The sequence below is a fragment of the Pleurodeles waltl genome, chromosome 6, assembly GCF_031143425.1.
Source record: "Pleurodeles waltl isolate 20211129_DDA chromosome 6, aPleWal1.hap1.20221129, whole genome shotgun sequence".
Lineage (NCBI taxonomy): Eukaryota > Metazoa > Chordata > Amphibia > Caudata > Salamandridae > Pleurodeles > Pleurodeles waltl.
Window position 1 is genome coordinate 747,840,722 of NC_090445.1, and position 25,846 is coordinate 747,866,567.

General features: G+C 44.4%; 1 protein-coding gene across 1 annotated transcript in view; it reads right to left on the minus strand.

The window, feature by feature from the left end:
* Positions 1–25,846, minus strand: part of FHIP2A (FHF complex subunit HOOK interacting protein 2A) — a 256,893-nt gene that overhangs the window by 138,996 nt on the left and 92,051 nt on the right. Inside the window, exons 3-4 of the mRNA XM_069239277.1 lie at positions 18,640–18,809; positions 11,442–11,546 (exon numbers count right to left, since the gene is read on the minus strand). Coding sequence (XP_069095378.1) covers positions 11,442–11,546; positions 18,640–18,809 — 275 coding nt within the window. The remainder of the gene's footprint in view (positions 1–11,441; positions 11,547–18,639; positions 18,810–25,846) is intronic.

A 25,846-nucleotide genomic window follows, 5' to 3' on the forward strand; every position in this document is an offset into this window, starting at 1 on the left:
TGTAATCAAAGATGTCATAAGTGCCATCATTTGTGGTAATTACCAGTGCATGGTGGGGGCACGAGTTACAGTTACCTTCGGGCACAAGTTATATTTAGTTGAGATAACTGTAACTATAACTGGTGAATTTCTAAGATGTTGCACGTTTAAAATGTAAGCCTAACTATAACGTACCTGTAACCTTTGGAGATATAAATATGTATATATAGCTGTTCAGTGTCTTGCTGTGGGCTGGCTTCTGAATATTTGCTTAGCCTTAAACCTGGTTTTGGTGCAAAGAACGAGTTACTTACCTTCGGTAACGACTTTTCTGGTGGATACATTAGCTACCTGTGGATTCCTCACATAATGAATACTCACATTGCGCCAGCACTCTACTGAAATCTTCTTCCTAGCTTCTGCACGTCGACGAGGACGTCACAGTTGCCCATGCAATGCCGTCTGACGTCATACAGGCAATAAGAGGTCCTCGCCAACGTGCCGACGCCAGTACCAACATTTTTTACGTGCCTGAGAATAATAGGCCATTGAGATGAAAGGACAATAGTAACATTTAATGATATTCCAAGCAAACACATCATTCCGAGAATTCAACCTACCATTTTTTGTTTTTTTACAAGTAAATAAATATATAAACTATATATATATACACATATAAACATATATACATAATATATACCAATCCTCAAAACCAAGAGGAGCACACTCAAGAATTACTTGGTTAGACCAAACAGGCAACGGGGAGGCGGGTGGGACCGTAAGGAATCCACAGGTAGCTAATGTATCCACCAGAAAAGTTGTTACCGAAGGTAAGTAACTCGTTCTTCTGATGGATACAACTACCTGTGGATTCCTCACCTAATGAATGGAGTCCTAAAGCAGTACCGCACTCGGTGGTGGGTGCCTGAACGGTCAAACCAAGAAATCCTGCAGCACTGGCCGTGCAAAATGGCCGTCCCTTCTGACCTCAGAGTCCAAGCAGTAATGCTTCGCCAAAGAGTGAAGGGACGACCAAGTTGCGGCCTTGCAGATGTCGACCACAGGAACACCCCTAGCCAAGGCCGAGGAGGCCGACTTAGCTCTGGTGGAATGAGCTCCAATACCATCAGGGGGATCCTTCTTTGCTAAAGAGTAACACATTTTAATGCAAAGAACAACCCACCTGGAGAGTGTTCTCTTGTGGACTGCCTTTCCTCTCCTCTTTCCCACATATCCGATGAAAAGCTGATCCTCCAGCCTGAAATCCTTTGTCCTGTCTATATAAGAGCTTAACGCCCTCTTTGGGTCCAAGCGGTGTAGTCTCTCTTCTTCCTTTGACGGATGAGGCGGAGGAAAAAAACGTGCATAGAGTAATTGTCTGGGCCAAATGAAAGGGTGAAACAACCTTCGGAAGGAAAGCAGCCTTGGTACTCAACACCACCTTATCCCCATAAAAAGATGTATAAGGGGGTTTTACCGATAGAGCCTGCAACTCACTCACTCTCCTTGCAGATATAATAGCAACCAGGAAAACTGTTTTAAGAACTAACAATCTTATGGGGCAAGAATGCATAGGCTCAAAAGGGAACCCCATAAGGAAAGTTAGAACCAAGGACAAATCCCATTGAGGCATAACGAAAGGATTTGGAGGAAATTTATTCATAAGGCCCTTCAAGAATATAAGTACTAATGGAGATTTAAATAAAGAAGGCTGGTCTGGAAGACAAATAAAGGCTGACAAGGCAGACAAGTAACCCTTAACAGTAGCCACTGCACAACCCCTCTGTGCTAAAGACAAAGCAAAAGATAAAACATCCGACAAATGAGCACGTAAGGGATCAATCTGTCTCTCTCCACACCATACCACAAATTTAGACCACCTATTAGCGTAGATAGATTTAGTGGAGTGTCACCTGGCCGATAAGATAACATCCACTACCTCAGGCGGGAGAGAAAAGGAACTCAGGTTGCCCCGTTCAATCTCCAGGCATGAAGGTGCAGGCTCTGGAGGTTGGGGTGTAAAACCTGCCCCTGCGAGAGGAGGTCTGCCCTGAGAGGGAGATGGAGCGGAGAGCACAGTGAGAGTTGGAGAAGGTCGGAATACCACACCCTCCTTGGCCAATCCAGAGCAATTAAGATGACTTGGGCCCGGTCTTGGCGAATTTTCCTCAACACCGAGGAATGGGGGGTGGGGGGGGGGGGGGGGGGGGAGTGGACGCGTAAAGCAGCTGGTCGCACCAGGTCATCTGACATGCGTCCCCCAAAGCTCCCTGGACCGGATACTGGAGGCTGCAGAATAACGGGTCTTGATCTGGATGGAGACGCCACTCGTGATCGGCCGAGAAATGGCGACTGAGACTGTCCGCACGTACGTTCAAGACTCCGGCCAGATGATTTGCTACCAAGCAAATCTGATGGTCTTTTGCCCAGGACCATAGCCGAAGAGCTTCTCTGCAGAGAAGGTACGAACCTACCCCTCCCTGCTTGTTTATATACCACATCGCAGTAGTGTTGTCCGTCAGGACCTGAACCGACTGACCGCGAAGGGATGGGAGGAAGGCCTTGAGAGCCAGACGTACAGCCCGCAACTCCAACAGATTTATATGAAACATCTGTTCCACTGGAGATCAAAGCCCCTTGATCTCCAGGTCCCCCAGATGAGCTCCCCACCCTAGATTGGAAGCATCCGTTATTACAGTGGCCAATGGGGGAACTTGCGAGAACGGCCTTCCTCAGGAAAGATTGTCGTCCGCAATCCACCATTTCAAATCCATGGCAGCATCTCTGGAGATCCTCACTGAGCCTTCGAGATCCCCTTTGTGTTGAGACCACTGCCTTCGGAGGCACCACTGAAGAGCCCTCATGTGCCAGCGAGCATGCGTGACCAACAGTATGCAGGAGGCAAACAGACCGAGCAGACGTAGGAACTTGAGGACTGGAATGACCGCTCCACTTTGAAACATTGGAACCAACGCCTGAATGTCTTGAATCCGCTAAAGCGGAGGAAAGGCTCGATTCAATGTTGTATCCAGTACTGCCCCTATGAACAGGAGGCGCTGAGAGGGCTCTAGGTGAGATTTGGGCACGTTCACCGAAAAGCCCAGGTCGAACAATTACTGGGTTGTCGACTGCAGATGATGCAACACGAGCTCTGGGGACTTGGCTTTGATCAACCAGTCGTCCAGGTAAGGGAATACTGCTATCCCTTTCCTTCTGAGCTCTGCCGCAACCACCGACATCACCTTCGTGAAGACTCGAGGTGCTGAAGTAAGACCAAACGGAAGGACCGCAAACTGATAGTGCTGCGACCCCACCACAAACCAGAGATACTTCCTGTGCGACTTGAGTATCGGGATATGAAAGTAAGCATCCTGCAAGTCGACAGACACCATCCAATCTCCATTGTTCAACGCCAAAAGCACCTGAGCTAGAGTCAGCATCTTGAACTTTTCCTGTTTGAGGAACCAATTCAAGATCCTCAGGTCCAGGATTGGTCTCAACCGACCATCCTTCTTGGGAATCAGGAAGTACCTCGCGTAACAACCTTGACCCCTTTCCTGCTCTGGAACCAACTCCACCGCGCCCTTTGAAAGGAGGACTTGAACCTCCTGTTCTAACAACAGGAGGTGTTCTTCTGAACAATAAGATGGGCGGGGCGGGATGGGGGGCGGAAACTCCCGAAAGGGAAGGGTGTAGCCTTTTCTCACAATGCTGGTAATCCAGGAGTCTGATGTGATGACCTCCCACTTGTGGAGAAAATTCAGTAACCTCCCCCCTACAGGAGAGGAGTGAGTGGGAATTGGTGGAAGCCTAAGGCTGCTTCCCCTGCTGCACCCCTCCAGAGGAAGAGGAAGAGGCAGAGTGCTGCTGAGAGGCTCCCCTGGTACGGACCCTACCCCTCCCTCTAAAAGATCTATAGGAGAGAGCAGAGGTAGGCTGCTGGAATTTCCCTCGAAAGGAGGAGGAGGAGGAGCCATGACCAAATCCTCGAAACCTCCTAAAAAATCTGGAGGAGGCAGAAGAAGTGGCTTGCAAGCCTAGCGACTTGGCCGTGGCCCTGCTCTCCTTGAACCTCTCTAACGCCGAATCCGCCTTGGCACCAAAGAGCTTGTCCCCATCAAAAGGAAGATCCAGTAGGGTTGACTGTACATCCGAGGAAAATCCTGAGTTACGAAGCCAAGCCTGCCTCCTCGTAACTACAGCAGTGCCCATTCCTCTAGCCACAGAGTCAGTTGTATCCAACCCAGATTGGATAACCTGAGTTGCAGCTGCTTGAGCGTCCGATATCAGATTCAATAGCCCCTGAGGGACTTCCGTATGCGTAGATGCAATTTCGTCCATCAGAGCATAAATGTACCTTCCTAAAACACATGTAGCATTGGTGGACTTTAATGCCATGCTACATGACGAGAACACATTTTTGGATGCCATGTCCATCTTCTTGGAGTCTCTATCCGAGGGCACAGTTGGAAAAGAGCCAGGAGCAGACCTTGCCGAGCAGGAAGCCTGGACCACCAAGCTTTCAGGTGTTGGATGTCTGGTAAGAAAACCAGGGTCAGCCGGTGCAGCCCGATACCTCCTAGCCACAGATCTATTGACAGCTGAAGAAGACACCGGCTTCTTCCAGACTTCCAAATCAGGTTCCAGCAGCGCCTCATTGAACAGCAAAAGTGGTTCTGCCGATGTAGAGGCCGGGTGCAACACCTCTGTCAACAAATTCTGCTTGGCTTCAGTCACCGGCAAAGGAAGATCCAAGAAGTTAGCTGTCTTCCTGATAACAGCATGAAAAGTGGCCGCCTCTTCTGTATACTCCCCAGAAGATGACAAGTCCCACTCGGGGGAAGTATCTAGGCCACTAGCAGTGTCCAGCCCATGGAGACCCTCAGGAGAGTCCTCAATCTCTCCTTCCTCCAAGTTTTGTCTCTGGTACTCCTGTTCTTCAAGGAGGCGGAGAGCAAGCCTCCTCGAGTGCAGCCTCTCCTCAATCCTCGGCGTCGACATGGCGTCAGCAGATGTCGAAGAACTACGCCGATCTCGGGATCCGTCCAACGCGGGGTCTACAGGCACCATAGGTACCTTCGGCGCCGAACAAGGAGTCAGATGGAGAGAGGACTGCTTCGGAGTCGTAGGAGGTCTAGACGGCGCCACTGGTTGAAACATCGAAGCCGCCAGAGCCGAAGTTGTCAGAGTCGAAGCCTCAGGAGCCACCGGAGCCGATTCTGACGCCGAACCCACGTTCCCCAGGGGGAGAAAGGGCATAAAGGGTGCCGGTTGAAGGGGAGCCGGAGCACCCATGTTGAAAGCCAAAGGGCCCGAAGGCCCAGCCGGTCCATCACCTGGAGCCATCTGCTTGAAGATTGAGAACATCGCATTTAAAAATGCGGTATTATCAGCTCCAGGGGCCGGGAAAGCCGGGTACTGGGGTGCCTGGCTTGAATGCGACACTGACGCCGGCCTCGACGTCTGCAACGTCCGAGAAAACATTTGAGGCTGGAGAACCTCAAACACTGAAGGTGGTTGGCCCGATGACCCGGGCGAAGTTGGTGAGGCTGGAGAAGGCAACGGCGTCGACGGATGGGGAGTGACAGTGGGACTGACCTCCCAAGTCTTCCGACGCCGAGTCAATGGTGACCTCGACCGAGACCTCTCTTTACTCGACCGGCGCCGTGATTCTCGACGACGCCGGGAGTCCCGATGACGCCGATGAGACTTCGGTGACGAGGATTTTCGATGGTGTCTCTTTTCCTTCTTTTTCGACTTTGCCAGAAAAAGCTTGGCCTTGCGCTCTTTCAAGGCTTTAGGATTCATATGCTGACAAGAATCACACTTGTCAACATCATGATCGGAACTAAGACACCACAAACAGTCAGAATGTGGGTCCGTTACCGACATTTTGCACCCACACTCACAACAGGGCTTGAATCCTGACTTTCTCTGCGACATTGTAATCTCAGAGAAAAAATAGATCCAAAAAACACACTGTAACTGAACAGCAACAGTAGCTCCCTCGAAGATAACCGCTTCGAATGGCACGGAAAAAAGGGAACTGACGTCGGCGAGGACCTCTTATTGCCTGTATGACGTCAGACGACGTCGCGTGGGCAACTGTGACGTCCTCGTCGACGTGCAGAAGCTAGGAAGAAGATTTCCGTCGAGTGCTGGACAATGGGAGTATTCATTAGGTGAGGAATCCACAGGTAGTTGTATCCATCAGAAAGTACAGTTACCATCGTCCTCACCTCAATTATCTTTTAATCAAACGTACTCCACCGTCATAGGTATTTTTCAGTGGTGAAGTCTTGAGGACAGTGGGTAGTAAACTATTGAGCTTCTATGAGTGTTGTTTCTTCAGAAAAGGCATTGTGCTCTTGGGCCCTTCCTTACTGTGGAGTTGAGACTTCTTTTGATGTTGATCCCTGCAGGATGATCCTCGGTACGTGGTGTTACTGTCTTCAAGGCCAAAGGTGTTATGCATGGTAATCTGTGTTGCTCTCAGAGAATGAAGGCAAGGTCTGTTCTGAGTACTAATTTCAAAGGAGTCTACGATGATACACTACTTTTGTTCTTTTGCCGTACTCGATGGTCCTCCTCTGAATGTCCTGAACTACCAGTCGAGACAAGGACTCAAAGTCCTGGCACTGCAGTTCTAAATTCTGCACCAACCTGCTGCCCGACAACGTCAGGTAACTTCCTGTGATCAAAAGGCATTACACACAGCATAGCCGGTCTCGTTGTCGTGCCTTGATAAACAGAAGTAACAGGCCTTGCTTTGGTCTGACCATGGGAATTTACTGTTGTAAGAGGGACACAACATAAAATGACTATTCTCCACCACCTTCCCTTTCTCAAGCTCATATGGTCTGATCCTGGATCTTTGACTCAAAAGATGTGGCATGGCTGGTTTTGTTTATTTTCTATTTGATTCTCTGTCATTTCTTTTCTCTGAGTTTTCTGTGGCAAGAGCTTTCAGCTGCAATGGTATTGGATCCCTTGAAGCATGTTCAAGCCTGATAGTGGAGAAACAACAATCTGAGGCGAGTTCTGTGCTCTGGTGCATACAGTGCTTAATTTGAGCCAGTGGCTGCAGATGGGGCCCAAAAGCACTTAGTTTTGGGGATCTGCACTTATTTTTCCCCCTCACACTTTTTCTCTTCCTGATTCTTTCCTCATGTTGTCTCTTTCTGGGACAGACAGAAAAACCATGATAAAAGATGAAAGCAGGAACCCGAAAGAGTAAGATAAAGAAGCAGCGAGTGCCGGGTGGTGGATTAACAAGAAAAAGAGGTGGACTCAAGGCTGTCAAGGCTTTGAAATTCAGCATGTTGACATCCATTCTGAGAAAACCGCTGGGTCCCAACACTTGTTCTTTTACAAATTAAGCACTGTGTGAATTGTGTGTTTCATCTTAAAACAGATGCTCCGTCTTTGAAGAAATACAGCCTCAATCAACTTGTCAGAACTTTGGGTGGCCATTATAGGACTAAGAAGTTGTTTAATAAGGAAAACATTCCAAGGAACATGCAATTTTACGTTTCACTCATGAGCACTTAAGTTTAGATTTTATATTTTTGTACTGGAATTGAGCATTACCATCCAGGAACCTTCTATGGTTCTCCTGATTTCTATCTTCTCAAGCCCAACATGAGCTTCAAGAGTGTCATGGCACAGTCTCATTAATGAAGAACTGGATAGACCTTATCCAGCTAATGGATTGAAGATCACATATTCAGATATCTCTAGCTGTTTTTAAAACTGAGTCCTGAGCTTTCGTTTACGGATTCCCTTTCCAGTTAATAAAGTCACTTTCTACAACTTAAGTAACACATTACGTAGATAGGAAAATGACAGTTACATGCAATAAATTCTCTGCAGCAAAGAGTCAAGCATAGTATTGTAATAATCTGTCAAAGTTATGCTGGTTATTAAATACTCTCTACCTACCTTATAACATGTTTCCTATGAATACATGAGACCAGCCATCACCTGGTGTGTCCTTTTCCCCAGTGGCCAGTGCTCACCACTGTTTTTCTAATGAGGCATGTATTGAGGTGTGCCACAAAACTATCTGCCCCTCCCACAAATCTCACCTATACACTTATGGGACAAACCGTCAATTCAAACCAATATATGTTTCCAGAAAGAGGATCCAAATCAACAGGGTCCTAAAAATGAGAACTGACAGTTTTAGCCATGCAAAGCAGTCAGGGCATACTTCACTTAAGTTCACTAACCATGTACTTATGACTATCTGCTTTCTCCAGTTTCTTTTCCTTTTCCAGTTTTATTTCCTTTCAATTTAATGAGCAGTTAAGCTACCTTGAAAAGGGCACTTAAATTAAGCCATATGGCACACTACAGTATTCATCAAAAGGGAAAACAAAAGGTGTATTTTGTGAACAATCTGATGTGCCAATCTACATTTGCAGCATTAATTCACTGAGTTTTCAATCAATTCATTATCTCCCATAGCAAAACAATTCTCTACTGAAAACAAATGTATGGTGGAAATGAGTTTCCATAAAAAATGACATTAAATAGAATTGATAGAGAATCTTGGCATATGTGGTTTGGAGGATAAGCGACAAAGGTTTTGGATTTGGGTACAAGGATGGAGAAGACAAATCTTTGAATTTGGGGGCAGGCAGTTGAGCAGAGATAGATCACTGTTAGACTGGTGGGACAATGGAAAAACAAAGTGTATGTGGCTTACTGAGACAGAGGATGCAAAAACAGAAACAGAATCTCAACAAATCAGACACATGCAGGAGACATGATCAATTCCTGGAAGATCAAACTGTGCTCCTTGAGTTTTAAAAGTGTGAAACTGCCACAGTTCTTATGTGTATCCCCAAGACATTGTCAGCCCTACCCAATCAAAACTCATTTTCTGTGTCTGGTGATTTTGGACCAGAAGGATCGCTTCTTGTGGTGCACACATGTTTAATGTTTTGACATTTACAGACTTTGTTAAGCATACTATCACCCAAAGCCTCCTTGTTCTTTCTAGTGGCTGTAAAAACAAAACAACACAACCACTTACTTAGGGAAAATAGTTTTTCAGGCTTTTCCTAACTAGTCTGAGATCAGAGATAAAGATATAGGTGTAAGGGAACAAAACTTTGATTGTTGGGAGCTACGTATTTAAAAAGAAAAAAAAAAAAAAAAAATTGATTCCCCTTAAACAGATCCACTAAATCCTATGATCTGTGCCCGTCAACGTTTGGGAGGAGCTCAGAATAAGGACAAATGTCACCTGTCTGACGCTTTTTAAGCCTTGCATAGGATCTTATATAAACTCCTCTGCCTCACTGTAATCCAATACAGAATGCACAAAGTTGTAAATGTATAATCTGAGAAGTCCATTCCAATTCACTGATTGGCTGCTGCCTTCTTTGTGCTTTGTAGATGATAAAAGCAGGAATTGAGGTGGGGGTTATTAGTCACATCAACAGGTCTAGAGCAATTACCGGTTGCATATTAACTGTTAGTTATCCGGTACAAATAGGCAAAGAAAAACTCTTCATAGCAGGCACAAGCACCAAATGCTTGGTTTTGAAGTAAGCATAATTTGGGCTTCTCAGTTAAGCTGAAGATATGTTAGAAAGAATTCTTTCCATCAAGAATAACCAAGTTCTACTTCATCGTGGCCAGATTTGTACACAGGCTCATTTCCAGCAGCCATGGACAAAGATTCTAGACCTGTGGGTTGGGACAGGACTACTACCTTCCATAAAGTGATTTTGTTCCCATTTGTTTTGTTATCCACTCATTTATGGCTATCATATCAAGACAAAAGCTATTATTTTATCTAAGGATACAGCAAACTAGGTTAACCGACAATAGTGTATTATCTGCTTAACTGTATGTCTGACACTTGTATGGCTCAACGATGGTTATACATATTGACAATAACAGGAAAAGAACATGATTCTTTTGTAAACCACAGATGGTCTTTGACAAAAAGACTGAATGGTGCCATAGACTAAACTATCTGGCCAGGTGTCAAAAACAAGACCCACCAATTCAAGGCAGATTATGTGTTCCTGATCAGGCACCCAATATTTCATGATCAACTTTCAAAAGGAAAAGGCCAGACACAAGAGCTAGCCGATAAACACTCAAGATGCCAATATGTATTAAACAGTTGCGACAGGGAGGGTGTGATTTGCCCCATCACAATAAGTCACTAGCAGCATTTCTAGGTTAATGGGAGTGTTCTTTGAAGGTCTGAACATATTAAGTGGTTAGTCATTTTCAAGATTTATATTTGTTGCTTGGACAGTAAAACATGAGAAATGTTTTTACGTGTATTGCTAAATAAACAATGGATTTGCAAAGTGATGAGCCCAAGCCAGTGGTTTTGAAGATCCCATGGTGATACGCTATGATTGGTACAGAATACAGCGCATGTGGCTTTAATCCTGTACTGGGTCTACAAAGGATAGTGAATAGTACCTAGTAACTATGGTGAGAAGTTAAATTAGTAAAAGATTTCATTCAGAAAGTTCATTTAGACCATCACCCAGTAACCATTATCGCAGTACCAAGACCTGCTTATCTGATGAGGTCAATGACCAATTACAAAGAATCTTGCAACAGCTCGACAAGAGCATGATACATCTTACAGCCATCACACATTTTAGCAAAAACAGTAAGTCACTACTATAAGATCTACACTGTGGTGCCTTATAGATGGAAAGACGAGCTGTTTAACTGACTGCACAGTCATAATCCCACAATTCCGTCACGTTATCTCATGGTCCAACGTTTAGCAGCAGGACACAGATATCAGCAAAATGTTTGATGGATAAGACTATTCAAGAGGAAAAATGAGTTACCTTTTTAGGCTGTGCTACAGAGCCGAATCCTCCACGAGATTGCTTATGACCAAAAGGTTGGGGTAGCACTTAAAGGGGGATGAGCCCACTGGTTCTTCCAGTACACTGGGAAAAGATCCAAGTCTAAAGTTTACAAAAGTTAAATAGCTCTCAGGGAATTATGCCTGTGGTAGATTAGGCAACAGTTGAGAATCTCAGCAGGGTGAGCATGGACTTCCCTCTATGCCTTTCTAGTAATGAAAACACAGGAATGCTTGCTTTAGATGTGTAGCACAGTAAGGACTGGTGATCTTTTTATGCCCATGCAGGGAGGATCTGTTGAGCATGTCAACAACCCGACCAGGACTCCAAATACCTTGCATCAAGCACTTGAGGAACAAAAAGCACTGCTGAAGAAGAAGAACTAAGTGCTTCATAATGTAGGTTGAGCAACTAGGTAACATTACAATAAAGCCTGACTTATCAATTGTTAGTCAAAGATCTGAGCACAGTTCTGGATCAGATGTTCCTATTAAACTAGCAGGGAACAAAAGGTGTGATAATCGGATAAGAATGCTCATTTATATTTCAATAACTATTTCATATATGACAAGATTAAAGTAGATTTAAAAAAAACTGGTATACCTGCACAGGTCGGTGTACATTAATGTGAGGAAGAAGCGGCTGTCGGATCCGTCCTAAGAGTTTTGTATAGAAGACCAATATCTGCTGCTTCATTCCTGGTGGACACTGCAAAAAAATAATGAAGGATACTTCTATCACACTGTATAGCTGCTGAAACTTCCATCCATGAACAGGAATTTTTAATAAGTGTTCTTTTGAGACGAACAGGAGCCCCACATCTTCCCATTACGTTTTCCAGTGATATGGCTGCAGCACAAATCTGTTCTTTATGATACATCCTGCAACATCATCCTCACAAAGAAAAATTGAAATAGCTTAAAGGCCTTGAGATGTGAAAGTTTCCTCTCTACTGGCTGAAGCCGACAAAGTCATCAATTTAAACGTGTTAAAGACATCAAAGCACTTCCCTGGGAGTTGTGCAGTTCCCAGTACAATTATCTTCCCCAATCACTACACACACTGATTAAATTCACAACCTCATCCACAGCCTTATCACTACAGACCACAGTGAGCCAATTTCAAATGTAATCACTCTTGTCAAACAGTTTGTTCAGCAAAAAAAAATTAACCAGTCTATATACAGCTTAAAAACATTAGTCAAGTTCTGGCTTTGCCCATAGTCATTTAGGCAGTGGTCCTCAAATCTTAGCTATTTGTACACCGTTTTACTTCCTGCTGTTGGGATTTCCTACATATTCCAAATGAAAGGAAATCTACTGGCTCATCAACAGTAATTTAAGTTCTTAGCTGTCAGTATTCCAGACAGTTCTCCATAGTGGCATCCCAGACCAGATCTTTACCCAGCACCAGCTCCCTAACCAGCAACTTCCCAGAACTGTTTTCTTCCCACGGGGGTCCTATAACAGCTGCCTACCTGTAAGCATCCGAATCCTGTTACCTTCAGGTCAGCATCCCAGAGTGGCTGCATACACAGCATTTCCCCAGACAGGCTCTCTAATACCCCCCCCATAGATTGGATACCTCTATGCGGCACCTCAGAGTAACTCATGACCCGGCAGCACACCAGATCAGCTCCTGAGCCGGGAGCATAGCAGAACGGCTCCCTATCTGGTGGTGTCCCAGACCGCTTTCCAGATGGGCTCCCCTACATGTCAGCATCTCAGACTGGATTCCTACACAGCAGTTTTCCAGACTGACTTGCTAACGGTGAGCACACCTGACAGGCTACCTATCTGGAAACATCCCAGACCAGCTCCCTACCTGGTGGCATCCCACACCAGCTCTCTACTCAGCAGCATCCCGGACCAGCTCCCTACACCAGCAGCGTTCCCATCTGGCTCTCGACCTATTGGCATGCCAAACAAGCTCCCGCTCAGGTGGGATCCCAGACTGGCTCCGTACCTGGTAACCTCCCTGACCTGCTCCCAACCTGCTAGTACCATCAACAGTTCCTTTAACTGGTAACAACCTGACTGGCTCCCTACACAGTGGCATCCTAGTCCAGCTCCGTATTGGGTAGTGTCCCAGACTGGCTCCTGTAACCACAGAACAGCTCCGTGCTAAGCAGCACCACAAACTGGCTCCCTGCTCGGAAGAACTAAAGACCTACTCCCTGCTTAACAGCATTCAGTACCAGCTGCCACACCCTGGCAGCATCGTAGACCCATCTCCATAACCGGCAGCATCTGAGATCAGCACCTTATTAATCCACATCCATATCTTTCGCGCTACCTGTAGGCAACCCAAACTGGCTCCCTACCCGTTAAAATCCATGAGCTAGACCCTGCCTGACACATCCTTATCCCTCAATATCCCAGACTTACTCCATAATTACTGGCATGTGAGACTGGTTCTCTAAGCACCAGCTTGTCTGACTGGCTACTTAACATTGCAGGTTATTTTGCTCTTATCGGATAATGTGAGTATATCCCTTGGTGACAGACTAAATCATTTGGATTCTGCACCTACTGGGCTGTCTCAGTTCTAGGCACAGTTTATCAAAAGAAACGGAGAGAACTACAACCAGAAAAGAACACAAGCCTTTCTATATTCCTAAAATTCGAAAGGCAGAGGAAACGTCTGGTACTTTCATTATACAAGCAGTGATGAAGGAATTGGTCTTAGCTTTTGTACAGATATAGACATATGCAAGAACACACCTCTGTGAAAGAACACACCTACCTACACATAGCCATGCACGCTCAGAAAAACGCCCCCAAACATACCAAGGACCACCAGATCTACATGCCCATATGGACACACAACTAGTACAAATACACCAGTGCAAATGGATCGAAAAGCATCAATACAGAGACAGTCATGCACTTGTGCAAACAAACAACTGACATGCAGCCACTCGCATAAGCACAGACCAAGAGGATCACACGTCCTCAAAAATACACAGAGGTGCACCGAGTTCAATTGAAAATACAAAGTGGCAGGGTATTCACAAATGGCTAAACCGGACAGTGTGGACTCGTTTTCAGTCCTCGGCCTCGCCTTGAAAAAAAACACCCTTCAAATGGGTGCTGGAAGGCGTCATCACTTATTTAAAAGCTGAAGGGATGGAGTTGTTGAACTGAAAGCACTGCCGTTCAGCAACTCCATCCCTTCAGCTTTTAAACAAGTCACATTCGTGGTTGCTAGATCGTGCTTTAATCACCACACAACATGTATCCAGTCCTCGGCTTTCCTTTTATAAATTATCATCAACCTTGTTTCTCTAATTGGGTCGCAAGAAGCAAACACAGAATGCGATAATTAGTTAAATAAAAGACTATGACAAGAAACGTAGAAATTACCATATGTGGCGAGATAAGGTAATTCAATAGATGTAAAACGCAGACTGCAAACATTAAGTACGTTTCAACACTAAACATACACGTTGAAAATTTAAATTAATTTAGTTTTCGTTCTTTGAAAAGTTTTTCCTATTTGCTTGGCATTTTGTGGACAGCTTATTACCTTCAATACCAATGGCTTTGTAAATGTATTCCCGTGTTTTAATTGAACTCCTGAAGTGTCGAATGCACTAATCACTTTAATGGGCAATAAAGATCTGCTGAACGTAATAGGGATGACTTTTTAAGTCATTCCACGCACTGTTTATGAAGATAAAATGCACTGGGCGGTTCACATCCAAATGCACGCTTTAATATGTTATCGAGTGGGACAGCTTTCTACTAGCACTACCAAGGAAAATAAGATGCCACAGGAAGAATATGGGCTAAGGCAAAACTCAATTCCTCTCTTGCTCAATCAATTGCAACGCTATCAATCCCACAGGAAGAAACACTAGTACAGCTGAAATTGAGGCGAATTTGTAAAGACACCTATAGAGACTATGGGAGTGTTCAAGGGCTTCCGTTAACATATCTCACTAGATTCTAGGTGCTTAATGCATGAAAACACATTTTTGGTCACAAACACTTCATTTCACAAAATCATCGGGTTTGTGATCGCAAATGAGTGTTTTCAAATGTACTAAAACCCTGTTGCGTTTTTTCGGAAAATCCCTTCAAAGTTGCAAAAGGGGTCTGCAACTCATCCCAAGTCACAATTAAGAAGGGGCAAAAATGGTGCATCCCCTCATAATTGCAAATCACAATTATGTTTATCAATAGTTTGTGTACGCAACTGCTGCCACAAACTCCTGATCAGACATATACTGAACTGGGCGTTATATAACTTGTAAATGCGAAGCGGAATCTGTCCCTGAGGGACTGCATCCCCTTTGTGAACACACTCGCGTGGCCCCTAGGGCATGGTTGAGGGGAGGATTTAAAGAGACAGAGGAACAGAGGACCACTGCAGCCCCAACCTTTTTCTTTCCAAACAATGCACTTTTTTCTTTTTTCTTTTCAAGCACCACTTGTTAGGTTGAGCCTAGGCAGCGCGCAAGCGGTCTCTTGACATGTTGTAATCTACATCTGTGGGATTTAATCATGTCCATCTCCCGCCCATTACTTTCATTTGTTTCTTGGACTGCCTTTCAAAATTCCCTTGATTTGGCAGTAAAATGCTTCACGTTTGTCCCGCCTTGAGGCTGCTTTGTTATCACCTTGAAGACTGACCTGGTTACAAGGATTATTGCACAATCTATATAGCTTTTTCTTTTGCCTCCCTGATTTGCCATGCATGGCCATGTTGATTTTTCCTTGTTTGGGCATGCCGCTGTTTCTTTGTGGTGTCTGAACACTTTACATGAGGACGTGAAGTTACACATAGCGCAAACTCGATTGGAAGAGCGATTTACATGACTACGTATATAGCACGAACTCAATCTGAAGAGCGCTTTACATCACTATATGAAGTTACAAATAGCGCAACTTCATACTTATTTTTATTTTCAGCCACCATATTAATCTTGGCTCCCCTCCCTCATAACCTAAAAGCACAAGGTAAACTTTTCACAAAACAGGCACAGTGCTCCATTTTTAAACATATTGCCTGAAAGTCATTAGTAAGTGTGGAATTAAAGATTCAAGTGCAGAACCTAATGTGGCCAAAAGAGGTGCCAAGGGACACCTAGGGACAGGTGCACATTAGAATAATAAATGTTGCAGGTTTTTATCAACCACCATATAAGTGTAAAAGAGTTAACATAATTATGTTCCTTCTCATTACGTTTCACAAGCTTTACTTAATCTTGTGTTTTTTGGTCCAATCTATCCAAAGTGTTCCCACTGTAATTAACGCTCTCCTTAAACAGACTTCTCAAATGTGGCGTAGTGCCAAAGACGCTCCTTTTGTAACTGGGGGATAAGGTTCGGGTATCAGCGTCGGTTCACCATCCTGTGATTCTGTGCAATTCACTTAATCTCTCTGTGCCCCCCCCAAAAAACGAATCTGCACTTGTATAATATCACTGGTGCTCCTGTAAAGTGATTCAAAGCCTGCTGGTCGAGTTTGCGCTATATATATATAGCTGCAAAATAACCGCAGTGATATTTTAGAACATTTTAGGCCATAAGTCGTCCAGCACCAAGAATTAACATACTGGCAAACTTGAAGTTGCTTTAAAATTTATACCCTGTCATCCTTTGTGGCACAGAAAGGTGCTTTCAGTCGGGTATGGTGCGGTATAGGACGAATTTCAACACAAATTTTTACACACAGGCAAAAAAGCATCCACAGTCTTGCCCTCGCTCTGTTTGGAAAGACTATAACATTTTTGGTAATTTCAGAAGTTATTGTGCTGTGTCCCACTTACTACACCTACGAATCCGCATTCCTCTTTCTCTCTTTCCGCTGCCCCTTAAGCCCCTCTTGTGTACCCTGCTTACCATGTAATAGTATGTTTCAGCCACGGAAAGCGTGGGATGAAAGTCTGTTTACACATATTAGCGCTTGTCTTGTTGATTCCAACTTCTTCTTAGTAACAGCAGCAAGGAGATGTCGGCCGTTATTACTCAATTATGCTCCATGTCTGTTGTGTACTCTTTAGTGAACACTTTTCAGAAGAAGAACCATCTTCTTAAGATATGCTCCTCCAGGTACTGACAACTGCAGCCTAATCCACTTCCCTACTTGTGCAACCACATTTATCTTACTTTTGCCCCAGTTCTCCCCTGGAGCATCTTAAGGATTTTGGTGGCCCTGGGCTAAACACATTTTGGGGGGCCCCATTCGTAACAGATTTGAATTTATGATCCAGTTCCAGCTCTTTCTCACCCTCTTTGCCCGTTCACAGACAATGCACAGGCACTCCGCTTCAAATTCTTAATGTGTTTACATCTAATATTAAAAGATAGTGGTGTGGGTTTTCAATTCTTGTTACACAGCAGCAGTTCACTAATTTTACTATTACTGCAAATAACCTCTGTGACACCCTCCCATTTCTCACAAGTGAGGTCCTGTTTTGGTCTTAAATAACCTTTTTTTATGGATGCTGCATGAAATAAACGACATTTCTCAGAAAAATATCAGTGATAGTTCCTCACACATCACCCACATTAAAAAATAAATTACAAGAAAATGCTACTAAAAACAATCTAAGAAATGTTCAAGGTCACCAGGGCAAGACTCTGCAGTAAATGGAAGTTCTTTAGTTATATCCAGAGTCACTGGAATTATGTGGCAGAGTATCAAATTATGTGGCAGGCTTGACCAATTTATGTGGCAAGAAAAGTCCAGTTATGCATTAACAATGCCAATGGCTCTAACTCACGCAAATGGTAGAGGTATTGCATTGCAAATGCTTGTTCTTTTAAGGGACATTGGCTGCTTGAAAAAAAAAAAAAAAAAAAAAATTGCGAAATAAGAATGCAAGGGCGAAATTCGGTTGTCCATTATAGGCCACCGTTACTGCATGGGCAGTCAATCACAGGGCGGTTTGCAAATCGCGAAATGCGTAATTAATATTTCGTTTAGTGGTCCTCTCCAACTGGTGAATTTCAGATGCAACTTTGTACGCATGTTGCATTGCAATTTGCATTCTTGCCGAATCCAGTCTACGTGCAATCTGGACCTTGTCGATCTCGAACAGGGATTAATATGTAGGGACCTCGCTTTTTATTTCTAATATTGAGATGCTAAATGGTGGAAATACTTACATGTCACCCTGAAATAGTGAAAGAGTCAGTGGTAGCAACCAATAAAGAAATGTTTGAGCACAAGATATATATATATGTATATATATATATGCTGCCTTGCCCGTAAACCTGATTAAATCACAGCATCATTTCCTTACGGCACAAAAAAAAATGATTGGGTCTTTGTGTACTGTAACTGGTGCTCAGGCAAAGTGCCCAAAACCCGTTTCTGGAACACAAAAAATCCTGCAAAGAGATAGATTACAGATCCAAGACAATAACCAAATGCATTTTTTTCTTCTTTTTTTACAATGGACGATATTTCAGGCAAAGAGAGCGTTTCTGATACAACCAAGGTTTCTAATTACGATTTACATTTTTGTTTTCAAATTAAAAGTAGAAACTACTCAAATAGCTTTTAGCGTCAGACTGCTATGTTTGCAATAATAAACATGACGTCTTCTGGTTTGGATGTAAATTGTAGCCAGCTGGCTCATTGTCCAGGCGAACGAGACTTTGTTCCAGCGCAGGGAAGCAATTGCCAGAGGCCGACACCAAGGTTAGGTTACCTTGACATAAAATATTGTGCATTAAGACAAATGAGGCTTCTCGTAAACAATAACCGCGGCACAGATGTGCACTCGCTGACCCATGCACACAGAACCCGGCACACATTTGGCCTTCCTTGGGAGCTCGCATCTTACATCTGCTTTGCCGAGCGTGTAGAGTGTCTCGAGGATCTTGTGATGCAGTAAGTACTCCATGCAGGGTCCCGTCTCTCCCGACTCCCGCTCATTTTCTTCCTGCACCAGAATATCTAACATCTGTTCCAGATGGGAGGGGATGTTCGTGTCGGTCACTGGAGCCTTATCATCTAAGAGTAACGAGAAAACACCATTTACAGAAGGAGCATGTACCCCCACATATCTCGTTAGTCAAACACCTCAGCAGTCTTTGAAATGTGCTGATTTCATTTTTAATGCATTTATTGACATTCCTGTTTAATACGTACCAGTGAACTATTAATCATTAGTGAGAGAGTATGTATGGTATGTATATGCAGATCGTTATAGGTAAGCGATACAGTCACACAGCTCGGGACGTTCAAGAAAGCGTGACCTCTTCTCAACTACAAACTCGAGGTCTGCGATACCATCTGTTAGACTAGAGTGTTAGTTCAAGTAAAATGATCTCTGTAACTAATCATCCCAGATTTTACTGCACGTGCCTGGGCAACCACTTGCCTCATATAAGGTAGTTTAAGAAACAAACGATTATTCATTCCCTAAATCGACCCAAGCAGTGAGGGGGCACTGGTACCCCTCCAATACTGGGATATGTCTCTTTGGGCCATTAATATGCCAAGGTGGGGTAGGGTTTTGGTGTAACCATTTACACTGAATTTATTATAGATATGAAGGAGGTTGAAACGGGGTGTGTGATGACTGGGCAATCCGGGATACTCGACAATGCTCCAAGGAACTCTTAGCAGATTGCTTCAACAGAAGGATATTCCAACATGGCATAAAGAAAGATAACTGTGGTATAGTGACACCTCTGTCATATTGGGAAGGATTCCCATCCCATTTTGTATACACGTAACCATTTGTAACAAACTCTTTGGAAATACAAACAAGCATTGGCAAAGTCAATAGGCTTTGCCTTTGTTTTTTCTTTTGCATTCTATCTTACTATCTAACAGGATTATAAATATTAGAAAAATGTTTGTTTTAAAAGTGATAACCCGTTGATAGTGGTTTACGTTGTGCGACGCACCCGAGGCTTTTTTTTTTTTTTTAAACCCCTGGGAGACACGGAAGCTCTTCCGTGTCTCCCCCCCGCCCCCCAGTGATGTCAGCGCACCACGAGGCGCGCTGACGTCACATTGTTGTTTTCCCCACCGGAGCAGGAAGCGGCCGTAAGCTTCCTGCTCCGATGGGGAGAACGGCCCCAAACGGCCTTCCCCGACGTTCAGGAAGGCCTCATATGGAAGGGGCGACTCTCCCCTTTCATAAGAGGCCTTCCTGAACGTGTTTCTGCGACTGAGGGCCAGGAAACACCACTAGACACCAGGGATTTCACTTGGGGTGGGGGGGGGGGGGAGAGTCGGCCCACTTGGAAAACAGAGAGAGATCACTTTTGTCAATGCATGTGTGGTTTCCCGGGGGGCTGCGATCGGTCCCCAGGAAAACCAGACCCACATCTAAAAGTGATATATATATATGCCACCAGTTGTCTTGCAGTTGCAGCTTATGTCTTCAAAGCAATGCACATACTTCAACTGACGCATTTCAACTGTAGCTTTTAGGGAGCAATACTAAAAGTCAAATAAGTATTGTGATTATGTCTCTGCTACAAAATGATCAAACTTTTGTCTAGTGGCAGTTTTAGTGCCATAAAGAAGCGCAGAAGGTGTATATGCCTACTGCAAAGAGCAAATCTGTATTTTATGTTAATAGCTGAGTACATTAGTAAAGTCAGCCATTACCTGCACTGTAATACAAATGAAATGTATGTGCGGGGTAGGGGGTGGCTATGGAGAGATGAAGAGCACTTTTGCTGGGTGAAAACAAGGGAATCCGAGGAGGAGGACATGGGAGTGGGAGCACCAATAATGATTGTTGGACTGGGCGCAGGAGGTGCTAAAAACTGTGACAAATGGTATGTGACAAAGTGTTTTTTGAGTGTCTTGAAAGAACGTGCTGATTGAGGGAAGAAGCGCAGGTATGGTGGCCTCTATTGTTGCACCTATCACACACACACACACACCAGCAATTTTACGACGGTCTACGTAGGGTAGTGTTTTAGAGCAACAGTTTAGCCAATAGCAGAGATGGCATCTTGATGAATGACTGCTGCTGACGTCGTCATTCGGGTTATGGAGGACAGCTCTGACATAGGATCAGAGACTGAGACAGCAGATACTGAGACAGCATCTGAGGGACAGGACAATGGTGCAGACTCTGGGAGTGATTTTTCAGTTGGAGGAGTTAGCCAACCCAGAGAGCAGGTGAATGCGGCGGCAAGCACAGAGAGGGTGCTCTCTTGGGAGCTACCCAATTTAGTTCAGCCCCAAATTTCACTGCCCAAATTATATTGTGGAGACATCAAAATTATCTATCACAAAACAAACTGGTTTTGTAAGGCAAGCATGTGTGTTTTTGGTCCTGGGTTTGGCGGCCATATAGGGAAACATACTAAACTCAAACATTTCTGGAAACTAGGGGGAGTCCAGAGAGGTGTGACTTGTGTAGATTCCCCAAACTTTTCTTACCCAGAATTCCCTGCAAAGCTGAAATGTTGAATAAAAACTCAATTTTTCTTGCATTTCTGTCACACAAACTACAGGAATATGCTGCGATCCACAAAATTCCTACCACCCAGTGATTCCTCACCTGTCCTGATAAAAACACTACCCCACTTGAGTGCCTATACCTAGTGCCTGCGTCAGGAATGGATCACCCCAGGGTCAACAGTGGCCTCACGTAAGGAACAACATTGACCGTTGTGTGATCTATTCCTGTCGCGGGCACTAGGCCTACCCACACAAGTGAGGTACCATTTTTATCGGGAGACTTGGGGGAATGCTGGGTGGAAGGAAATCTGTGGCTCCTCTCAGATTCCAGAACTTTCTATCACCGAAATGTGAGGAAAAAGTGTTTTTTTTTTTTCTCCAAATATTGAGGTTAGCAAAGGATTCTGGGTAACAGAACCTGATCAGAGCCCCACAAGTCACCCCATCCTGGATTTCCCTAGGTGTCTAGCTTTCAAAAATGCGCAGGTTTGGTAGGTTTCCCTAAGTGCCGGCTGAGCTAGAGGCCAAAGTCCACAGCTAGGCACTTTGCAAAAAAACAGCTCTGTTTTCTTTGTGAAAATGTGATGTGTCCACGTTGTGTTTTGGGGCATTTCCTGTCGAGTGCGCTAAGCCTACCCCCACAACTGAGGTACCATTTTTATCGGGAGACTTGGGGGAAAGCTGGGTGGAAGGAAATTTGTGGCTCCTCTCAGATTCCAGAACTTTCTGTCACCGAAATGTAAGGAAAAGTGTTTTTTTGGCCACATTTTGAGGTTTGCAAAGGATTCCTGGTAACAGAACCTGGTGAGAGCCCCACAAGTCTGCCCATCCTGGATTCCCTTAGGTGTCTAGTTTTTAAAAATGCCCAGGTTTGGTAGGTTTCCCCAGGTGCCAGCTGAGCTAGAGGCCAAAATCCACAGCTAGGCACTTTGCAAAAAACAAGTCAGATTTCAATGTAAAAATGTGATGTGTCCATGCTGCCTTTCCTGTTGCGAGCATTAGGCCTACCCACGCAAGTGAGGTACCACGCAAGTGAGGGAGACTTGGGGGAACACAGAATAGCACAACAAGTGTTATTGCCCCTTGTCTTTCTCTAAATTTTTTCCTTCCAAATGTAAGACAGTGTGTAAAAAAAGACGTTTCTTTGAGAAATGACCTGTAATTCACATGCTAGTATGGGCACCCCGGAATTCAGAGATGTGCAAATAACCACTGCTTCTCAATACCTTATCTTATGCCCATTTTGGAATTACAAAGGTTTTCTTGATACCTATTTTTCACTCTTTATATTTCAGCAAATGAATTGCTGTATACCCGGTATAGAATGAAAACCCATTGCAAGGTGCAGCTCATTTATTGGCTCTGGGTACCTAGGGATCTTGATGAACCTACAAGCCCTATGAAGAGTCCAGCACAAGTAACGGTATATTGCTTTAAAAAGTCTGACATTACAGGAAAAAGTTACAGAGTAAAACGTGGAGAAAAATGGCTTTTTTTCATCTCAATTTCAATAGTTTTTTAATTTCAGCTCTTATTTTCTGTAGGAAAACCTTGTAGGATCTACACAAATGACCCCTTGCTGAATTCAGAATTTCATCTACCTTTCAGAAATGCTTAGCTTTCCAGGATCCAGTATTGGTTTCACACCCATTCCTGTCCCTAACTGGAAGGAGGCTGAAAGCACCAAAAATAGTAAAAATGAAGTATGTCCCAGTAAAATGCCAAAACATGTGTTTTTCTGATTCAAGTTTGCCTGTTCCTGAAAGCTGGAAAGCTGGTGATTTGAGCACTGCTAACACTTTGTTGGTGCCATTTCCAGGGAAAAAAAACACAAGCCTTCTTTGGCAGCCCCTTTTTCCCATGAAAATTTAGCTGTATTTTGGCTAATTTCTTGGTCTCCTCCAGGGGAACCCACAAGCTCTGGGTACCTTTAGAATCCCTAGGATGTTGGAAAAAAAGGCCGCAAATTTGGTGTGGATAGCTTATGTGGACAAAAAGTTATGAAGGCCTAAGCGCGAGCTACCCCAAACAGCCAAAAAAGGGCTCAGTACTGGATTGGGGGGGGGGGGGGGGGCAAGGGGGCGTAAGGCCCAGCTACTAAGAGGTTAATATACAACATGAACAAGTATTAACGGTTTAATATTTTGTAATCTAGTTAGATAAAAAGGAAAAACAAAGGCGAAACCTAATGACTTTGCTAATGCTTGCTCTACACAGGAATGTTTAACTGATCGGCCGACAGAACTCGGAGCCTTAACTACAGACTGTTTACGATGTGTGTATGGCACACCACTCCATTATTACAAGCAGCCTTGAGCTGCAGACACTATACATGCATGGTACGCCACTGTGACAACACAAAAAAACAACGTTATACAGCAGACACTTTTCACTACCCGAAATAATACCCTGATACAACACAAGCAGCAACCTTCAGCAGCCGACTGCATACTGTACCACTCTGACAACATTACCAGCAACATTCTACTGCAGACCTGGTTTACAACAAGTGCATGCTAACACTACCGCCAGGGGTAGATTCTTCACCGCACGTCATCTGACACTACATCTGTACACCATTTATACACGTCCAATGTACACCTCTTAAACAAGGCGTCCAGCGGTGTTCTACTGCAGACCGGGTTCACGACATATGCATGGTACACCACCCCACATAACGAAAAGTACAGCTGCAGACTGGTTACCACGTATGTGCAGTACATCAGACTAACAGTACACTGTCAGCAGCCTTCGGCATAATGCCATGCTTACTACATGTGGATGGGCTGCTACTCGGATACAACACAACCAGCAGCTTTCAACTGCAGACTGCTGCTCTACACCTACACGGCAAAACACTCTCATAAGTCAGATCCCTGCTACAAGGCAAACTGTTACTACAACATGTGCACAGTTCACCAGTCGTAATACAACATGCAGGGTTTGACTGCTCCAACACTCGTGTGGGATAGAGCAAAGACGACACTCCTCAAATATATATCAATAAATGTTTGTGAAATGGAAAGTCTCTTGTTGCATGACTAATGGGCGTTGTAAGTCACCTGAATGGTACTCATTTACTGATTAGAAGAATGAAATGCTGATTCAGCCCCACCTTGATGCTATCTGTGACAGCTTGCATGCACATTTCTACAGCCAGTGCTGAACGCAAAGCACAATTTTACAACAAGGGAAAGTTACTTCATAGGCAGATAGGGTGCATACGGGCGAAATCAGTAATCTCGCAGTCAGCAGTCCTGGAATGCTCATAACCTCCACCGTCACTACTCGTTGGGTCTTTGCCTCGTCTTGAATATATTGTAGCATGGCCATGAGTCACGCACCAGTAATGGGCAAATCACAATGCTTTTGCTTTCACATTTCTTCTGGTTTTACTTTATATTCGCGGTGCTAACGGCAATGAATCAATACCACACATCCGCTACTCCCCAGTGCATGAAAGCTTCCACCCACCACTTGCCAGTCCCTACATCTGGTACTTGCTGGAGCCCCAGGCCCTCTAACTGCCACCTGCTAATGGACAGAGACTGCATCTGCCAGAGGAGAGTTAGACTGATCATATGCTTTAAAGCTGAAGCATTCATGATTGAATCACAACCTAGGTTACAATGATCGTGTCATTCAAGGAGATACAATAAGGCATGGTTAACATTAGTTTGGTGCTAAACAGCTTAGGCTAGGAATATTGCAAATATCCACCAACATCCCTCTGACAGAACACGGCTAGCAATGTTCAACAGCAGACTTATTAGGGTGGTATATTTTATTCAATTAGTAAACAGGGCAGTTCCTTGTTCGACTGATTAAGAGTTTAAGCTAACCATATCATGCTGTAGAATGACCAGTTCACCTCAACAGCAGCGAAGAACAGAGACGGCATGCGGCGAAGAAGAAAGAAGACGGCAGCGAAGCAGGAAGACAGAGAAGACGGCATGTGGCGAAGACGACAGCAGCGAAGAAAGAAGACGTCAGTGAAGAAGGAAGACGGCATGCAGAGAGAAGAAAGTCCCATCAGCGTCGTAGCCAGAGGAAGAACCCTGGCCAGTGTCCAATTGACCGAAAGGAGTACTTGGCCCAGAGGCAACCTGACAGCATGGACAGCAAAGAAGACAGCAGGAAGTAAAGCAGACTATGTGCTGGCCAAACAGAAGCACGTAAACTAGAGTGACGTTGGACCAAGCCAATGGTAAGTTGAAGTAAGTAAGGAGAGGTTTCTAAACCCTTTGTTACATTTTTTTTTTTTTAAACAAAAGAGTTTGCATGCACAACGCACAAGCGGACACGTGCAGGTGAAACCTAAAAACGAATAAGGCAGACTAGGCTGATAAGGTCTTCAAAGGCATATCTCCAGTCGTCCGCAAAAAAAGAGTAACAGCATATAATGACTATAGATGTGTATATATGTGACGTTGGTGTGACTGTAATGCACAAATGGAGAAAGCAAAAGAAATGTGATTTATGTAGAGTAAAGCTGTTTTGGCAGGTGAAAAAGAAAAGCAAACAAGAGTGGAAAAACAATTTACTGTAGTTAAGAGAGGCTGATTAGATCCCACCCTGTGAAGCCTTGTAGGGTGTTTACCTGGGCAAGACTGCTT